The following is a 7,800-nucleotide window of genomic DNA, read 5'->3' as shown; positions in this document are numbered from 1 at the left end:
AGTGCGGTATTCATCTTGGGGGTGGAGGGCAGTGAGGAAGGGCCCCCGAAAGCCTCGAGATCGACTGGTTGGGCCCCCAAGATTGACCGGTCGATCGCGATCAATGGGTTGGTGACCATAGCTCTAGAGCATGTCCCGTGTTTGGTCACTGCCCTTCTCATGCATCCGTGCCATGTGCTGTCAGCCCGTCCCCATTTGCATGGGCCCTGTGCTCTGTCACCCCCTCCTCCGTGCATGACTCTCAACCTTCTATCCATGTGCACATGCCCAAGATTGTAGGATGTAGTGGAACTAGAAAGACGCTCTCTATGCACAGTTCAGTAGTTTAGTAAAACTACTAAAACTAGCTATTAGTTACTAGGCAATCAGGTACGAGCTTCTCCTTTAACTCCTTTATATCAAGATTTAATTGATGCAATGCAGTTTAATAATTTACAAAAATGCAGCAAAGTGAAAGTAGTACATGGTTTATCAGAGTCTAATTGGAAAAAGATATAAGCAGGACTCTTCTTTCTTCACAGTTAAACAATTACCACAAACACAGTCAATTAAGCAAGTTTATAGCCTCCCCAAACTCACAAAAAATCCACAACCTTTACTGAGTTCTGAATATAGCTCCAAAGTATGCATTTTAATAACAATATAAATTCACTTTGTCCAAAACTATAAAACCCATTGGTAATATCCAGTGCATATCATTATTATTTCCTGCCCTTATAGGCTGGAATTATCCGATGTCTTGAAACAGTGTGAACTCACAACTCACATACACTTGATAAATTGTAACCCTCCTGTTTTTCCCCAGTGTGCTACATGTTCTGAGGAGTCAGGCTGAAGCTATGTATCTAAGAGCATAAATGAAAACAAAAACAGACCTCTACAGAAATCTTAAATTGAACCAAAAGACAGATTTACTATTATATGTTTTCTTCAATCATAAGTTGGCCTCCGTCGGTCAGTTGACCATGGATGACGTATCCTAGTTCTCGTCTTGGTTCGTGTCGAATTGTCTGGGACAGCGTCAGGGACAGCGTCGTTGGTGGCTGAAAAGGCCAATCCGGGACAGGCATTCTTTGCCGCAGAAGTTGCAGCTATAGGTGGTTCCCTGGCTGTTGTTGTTGCGTAACTTCCTGCGGGCTCGCTTTTCTTCTGATGCACGCATCATGTTCGTTTCGCCTGACTTGAGCTGTGTGGTCAGGGTGCTCCTCCACTTTGGGCGGTCTGCTGCGAGGTCTTCCCAGGACTGCGTGTTTATGTCGATGGCTTTCTTCAATCATAATACTTGGCGATATGCAAGTTAGAAAACATCATTTTCCAGGTTTTACATGATCACTAGCAAGTGATGCTACCAACTTTCACCTCATGCACTGCAGGATACTTCTTGGTTATCAGCATAAATATAGCTCACAGGTGTGAGAGAGGATGTAAAGTAGGATTACAAATTCTTCCCAACATGATAGCAAGTAATGTCCAAACAATAGGCCTAGTCCCAATGCAAGTATTGTATAAGTGAGGAATTCAGGCTACCATAAAAATAATGCAGGAAGTTATACAGAATTTTTAAAATACAAATATTGGGTAGCTACAGAGATGGATTCTCTGCTGGCTGTTAAAGTTTTAGATGGAAAGTCGTATCTCACAGAGAGCGCTCAAGTATTCTTCATTATCAGGATCCAATGCCAGGGCTTTCTCATAACACTCAATTGCTTGAGGCTTCTCCCCATTCAGCTGGTGAATGAATCCAAGAATACCAAAATTCTGAGCATCTGCGCAGCCTTTCTGAATTCTCCGTTCTATTAATTTTTTCAAAACATATTTACATAGGCTTCTTTCATGAGAGTCTCTCTCAATTTTCAGTCCTTTTGTATATTGTTTAATGGCCTCAGAGTCAGATTTTTTGTAAAATTCTTGGAAGCGTCCATAGCGGTAGTGGAGTTGTTGCTTCTCTTCACAAGTAAGTTTCTCCATCTTAAATACTTTCTGAAAGATGTCTTCCGCTTCTTGATACTCATTTCTTTCTGCATACATCATTGCAAGGTCAATATGGGCATACATAAACTTAGATTTTTGTTCCACTACCATTTTAAAATGAAAAATGCATAATCGAATCAATTGCTCCATCTGTTCTTTAGGTGGATATTTTGTAGCCTTTTTCATTTGGTACAATTGTGTTCTGTAGCAAAGACCTATCTGATGATGTAGGAAACCAGAGGTTGGTGTAAATTCCAATGCCTTTTTCAAATACTCCAGAGATTTATCCACTAGTCCCTTTCTTCTGTAAAACTTTGCAGCATATCGCAATAAATAGGGAAGATTTGGGGTTTTTTGCAATGCCTCTTTGATATACTTTTCCCCTTCTTCAACTTGGTCTATGTCCTGAAGTTTCAGTGCAAGCAGTGCCATAACAAAAGTGTCATTTGGATTCAGACTTACTGCACGTCTTAAAGGTTCCAATGAGGAGTCCTCACCAGAAGAGCCTTTTGCAAAAAAATCTTCCAGGCGATACACAGCAATTGCATATCCACAATTAAATTCTGGATGGTTGGGTTCTTCTTCCAGTGCCTTCTCAAAGCATTTCTTTGCTCTTTCATAATACTTTCCTCCAAACTTTAATAGTGCCCACCCTTGTTCACAGTAGATCTCAGGGAGCTGAATCTTATAACGAGATGCACTTGACAACTTTTTGCAGCTGCTTTCTACTTTGTCTATGTAGGATTGAGCTTCTTGAAATTGGTTCATATGGTAATAGACCCATGCATAGTTCCCCCAGGTAACAAGACTTTTCCTGTCAACCTCATCTCCATAAGTTGTTTGAACTTCTTCTTCAGCTTTTTGTAGACTTTCCAGGGCTTCCTTGCTGTTGCCTTTCATGTGTTTCACATAAGAGAGGAGATTATAATTTGTGATTTTGGATTTTGTGATTAGAAACTCAATCTGAGCACAAATTGTTTCCTCTAAATCATCAAGATCAACATCATCCTTCAGCAAAGTCCACGTAAAATGACATTCAAGTTGCAGCAAGACAGTTTTTAGAGAATTCTTGGAAATATTGCTAGAGGGGAAAAAATAGAAGCATGTTTAAATCTTTGAGAAGAAGAGATTCAAATAAAAACTATGTGTACGCCAAGGACAATTTATCTATTTTCTGTTCTGCTTTTCTGCAGCTCTGTTTTTAATTTGCAATATTGCCAATCTTAACTAGAGAGGAAGCAATCATGACAACACTACCGGTGCTTCAGAGAATGGATGCATCACAAGTGGCACTAACCAGAGAGCAATACTTTGAGAAGTCAAAGGTCTGGAGCTCACTGGTCTGAAGATTTGAACACCATTGGTTATGCATATTAACTCCATTACTGTTAATCCATGTCAAGTATTAAAGATGTAGGGAGTTCATGAAAGTGTCAGATTACACAAAAAAGCCAACATAATATTGGGGCTTGTAAACAAATGCCAGTGTTTGCCTAAAAAAGACAATCAAACAAAAATGTCAAAAAATTACAGAGAGTTCAGGTACCTTACATGTGAATTTCCGTATTTTAACATATTTGGATTTCTTCCGTAAGGAACTCTGAATTTCCTGGGTTTGCCATACTTCTTTGGGGAATGATTATATTGCTTTATAATGTTCTTTCCATTGTATCTCCAGTTTCACATCACTTTTATCTGACAGTATAATAATATTAATTTCATGTTTCCAGTGTTGATATTCTGTTTTACATTGTTTCTCCTTTATGGCTTTTTCTTGTCCATATTGGATTGTTTTTACTCTCTGGCTACGTCTAGACTGGCCCCTATTATGGAATAGGGATGCAAAGCAGGCAAGTCAGAATAGGGAAATCTGCGGGGGATTTAAATATCCCCTGCGGGATTTAAATAAACATGGCCGCCGCTTTTTTTCCGGCTTGGGGAAAAGCCGGAATAAGAGATCCTTCAGAAAAGGGCTTTATTCCAGAGGATCGCGCCAGTCTAGATGCTCTTTTCCGGCTTTTCCCCAAGCCGGAAAAAAAGCGGTGGCCATGTTTATTTAAATCCCGCAGGGGATATTTAAATCCCCCGTGGATTTCCCTGTTCTGACTTACCTGCTTTGCATGACTTTTCCGGAATTAGGGGCCAGTCTAGATGTAGCCCCCATGTACAGTTTTAAACATAAGCTGAAGTTACAGCTTGAATGTGTTTTCCAGACAAGTTTGGGGAGTGGATAAACCATTTGCCAGAGGTGATCCTAGCAATTATTGGCTGGTAAGCTTACTTTCAGTACTGGGCAAATTGGTTGAAATTATAAAGAACAGAGCTATCTGACACATAGTTAAACATGATTTATTGGGGAACAATCAACATGGGTTTTGTAAAGGAATATAATTCCTCACTAATCTATTAGAATTCTTTGAGAAAATCAGCAAGCATGTGGGTAAGGGTGATGCAGTAGATATAATATATTTAGCTAAGAACATAAGAACGACCATACTGGGTTAGGCCAAAGGCCTATATAGTCCAGTATCCTGCCTTCCAACAGTGGCCAATGCCAAATGTCCCAGAGGAAGTAAACAGAACATGTAATCATCATGCGAATCCCTCTTCTGTCATCCATTTCTAGCCTCTGACAAACGGAGGCTAGGGACACCATTCCTACCCATCCTGGCTAATAGCCATCGAAGGACCCAACCTCCATGAATTTATCTAGCTCTCTTTTGAACCCTGTTAAATTCCTAGTCTTCACATCCTCCTCTGGCAAGATCTCCAGAAATTCTTTAACAAGGCCCCTTACTAGAGGCTATTAAGTAAAATAAGACGTCATGGAATAAGAGGGGAGGTCCTCTCCTGGATCAGTAATTGGTTTAAAATAGAGAACAAAGGGAAGGAATAAATGGTCAGTTTTCAGAATGGAGAAAGGTAAACAGTGGTGTCCCTGAGGGATCTGTTCTAGGACAAGTGCTGTTCAATATATTCATAAATGATCTGGGAAAAGGGATAAACATTGAAGAATACTCTGGAGATTATACCAAACTACTTTGCCTGAGCCTCTAGTTTCTACTACATGACACTCTGCTCAGATCTTCCTTTTTCTGGGGATAAGGGAAAGGGGGCCATCCAAGGTAGGAGAATACTGGGAGTGGATAGAGGGTAATGATTTATGAAAGAACTGGAAGTTGGGACCAATATTTTTAAAAATAGGTGCCAAAATGTACGCTCCTAAATCCATATATAGACAAGGAAATAGATTGTCAAAAGTATTAACAACCAGCAACAACAATGGATAAATGTGAAAAAGAGGATACATTTCTATGAATGATCTTTCTTTTCCATTCCTTATCTTTATTTCATAAGTAGTAGATGTGGGAAGATCACTTGAAAAAGAACAAATTGGTTTACTCTCAACAAGTTGGCACTAGTCAGTACTCCTGCCTGATAATTTATCCTGGCACACACAGTGCCTTGTTTCTGCTCCTCACTATTTGCTTTCTCATATTGCACCTATCTGTCCCTGGATCCTTTCTCTGAGCATTAAACGTTACTTTCAGATTCATTGCAAGTCTGGAGTTTGGTCTTTAAAAATATTAATGGAAAAAAAAAGCTCTGAAATTCCCTTAAGCCTTTAAATACCCAGAAGTTGGTTGAAGGGGCTGCAGGAGCAGGTGGGAGTTCAAGGTCTGGGTGATGGGGAGGCACTTTCCTGGCACAGCTCCCCAGGAATGCACATGGCTCCATATCCCCCATTGCTCCCAGGCACCACCCCTGGCTGTTCCTATTGGCAATGATTACAGACAATCAGGAGGCAGAGGAAATGCCTCCTGGTGGTGATTTCCTACACTGCTGTATCCCCAGCTTGGGAGGAATGGGGGGGGGGGGGGGGGGAGGGAGTAGAAGCATATGGAGCTGCTTCCTTCCCCCCACCAAGTGGAGCCTGTGGGTCAGATTCAGCCCTGGCGTACCTGACTCTGGTCTGCAAGGCTCAGAGCTCCCCCTCTCCTTGCAATTGGGAGCCAGTGCTGGCATTCCATGGGGGGAGGGGGGAGGGGGGAGGGGGAGGGGAAGGGGCAGGCCACAGGGCTGGATCGCCAGTGCCAGCTCCCGGATGCTGGGTAGGGCAGCCTCAGGTGCTGGATCTGGCCCCCAGGCTGCTGGTTCTCCACCCCTGCCCTAAAGTACTTGTAGCAACAGTGAACACTGTAGGCACAAGTTTTGGGGATGTAAATTCCACCCATGAAAATGTAGAGGGCCTGAGGCTTGACCATCTGGAAATAACAGAATTAAATTTACAACAATTCTCTCACTTTAATCTAGACCTCATTTGAATTAACATGTAAAACAATTAAGTGCATTTGGTACCATACCTGCTTAGTTACTTAAACTCAAATTCTAGTTTAGAATTTTCATATGAAGGAAAAACACAAATCCTCAGCCCAGGCAGATGGACTAGAAGAGTGGGTCTCAGGGTTTACAGATTACTGTACCCCATTCAGGAGTCTGATTTGTCTTGTTTACCCCAAGTTACACATCACTTAACAACTACTTACTTACAGAATCAAACATAAGAATTAGAAATTACTGAAAAAAACCTGCTTACTTCTCTTTTTACCATTTAAATATAAAATAGATCAATTGGAATATAAATATTGTTCTTACATTTCAGCATATAGATAAAACAGTATAAACAACTCATTGTCTGTACGAAGTTTTGTTTATATTAATTCACTAGTGCTTTTTTATGGATCCTGCTGCAATATGAGGGAAATAGCTAAATAAATTGACATACCTCCACACCACTGTGTACCCACAGGAGTATGCATATTCCTAATTGAGAACTCCTAGATGATTGGATGACCTTAATGTTCTTTCTATCTCTACATTTCTATGATTGCAATGAAATAGATGCAGTTCAGAGTTGCTGTTGTTTACTTACCTCATGGCCTTGCTTCGCTGGTCAGCTGTTATAATGTAGCCTGGTCTTTTTTTCTTACTAGCCTGGGATGCTGATGGTGGCTGTTGTTTCTTTCCTTTTTATATGCATTCTAGCATCATGTGATCAGGGCTGTTCCTCAGCAGTTTAGTGAAGTAAATGGAAACTAGAAAATGAAACCTATGCTCTGTTCTCTGAACAATATAAACAAGTAAAGCTGAACTAATCGCTGCCAGGGAAACTGAAACTTAAGGAACTTGGATCTGTTTCTACTGTTCGCATTTGTTTTCATGCCATTGATTTAACTGCTACAGACTAAGGCAGTAATAGCTCAGAGTGTTCTGGTTGCCCTTCCTAATATAAAAGAATTTAAGTTTCCCCTTTGTTTAAAATATAACCATTAGTGCACAGATGGAGGAAAAATGTGCAGCTAGTGGATCAAACAGACACAAGGCTCAGTGGGAGGGACTGGGAGTCAGTTTCTATTCCTAGGGCTTTGTGTCACTTTCGACAAGTCACTTAGGTTCATATTTTGAAAGAATGTATGAGTTGCTTTGCTCAATGTTGGAAGTCCTGAGTGACTTGGGCAATTAAGTTATATTTTCACAAGTGACTGAAGAACTTAGGGTAGGATTCATAAAGGTATTTAAGAACTTAACTCCTTTTGATTTCAATGGGAGCTTGACACTTACATAAATGTGTGAATCCCAACCATTAGGAGCCTAAAGGTATGATTACACAGCAAAATTAATTAGGAATAACAGCTGTTATTTCAAAATAGCATTATTTCGAAATTATTTTGAAATAACGGATGGCTTATTTTGGCATTGGTAAACCTCATTCTATGCCTCTTTCGAAACAGCTTTTTCAAAATAGGGGAAGTGTAGATAGGGCAGCAG

At 40.6% G+C, this 7,800-nt stretch overlaps 1 protein-coding gene across 1 annotated transcript; it reads right to left on the bottom strand.

Moving 5' to 3' along the window:
• Positions 1-389: 389 nt before the first annotated feature.
• On the bottom strand, positions 390-7,120 carry LOC102455962 (interferon-induced protein with tetratricopeptide repeats 5). The gene is made up of 2 exons (XM_025183839.2): positions 6,905-7,120; positions 390-3,052 (listed from the first exon to the last, which is right to left on the bottom strand). Exons 1-2 carry the CDS (start codon positions 6,907-6,909, stop codon positions 1,618-1,620), a joined length of 1,440 nt encoding a protein of 479 aa, XP_025039624.2. The 5' UTR covers positions 6,910-7,120; the 3' UTR covers positions 390-1,617.
• Positions 7,121-7,800: the final 680 nt, after the last annotated feature.

The sequence above is a fragment of the Pelodiscus sinensis genome, chromosome 8, assembly GCF_049634645.1.
Source record: "Pelodiscus sinensis isolate JC-2024 chromosome 8, ASM4963464v1, whole genome shotgun sequence".
NCBI classification, from domain to species: domain Eukaryota; kingdom Metazoa; phylum Chordata; order Testudines; family Trionychidae; genus Pelodiscus; species Pelodiscus sinensis.
This window is presented reverse-complemented; position numbering and strand designations above follow the sequence as displayed.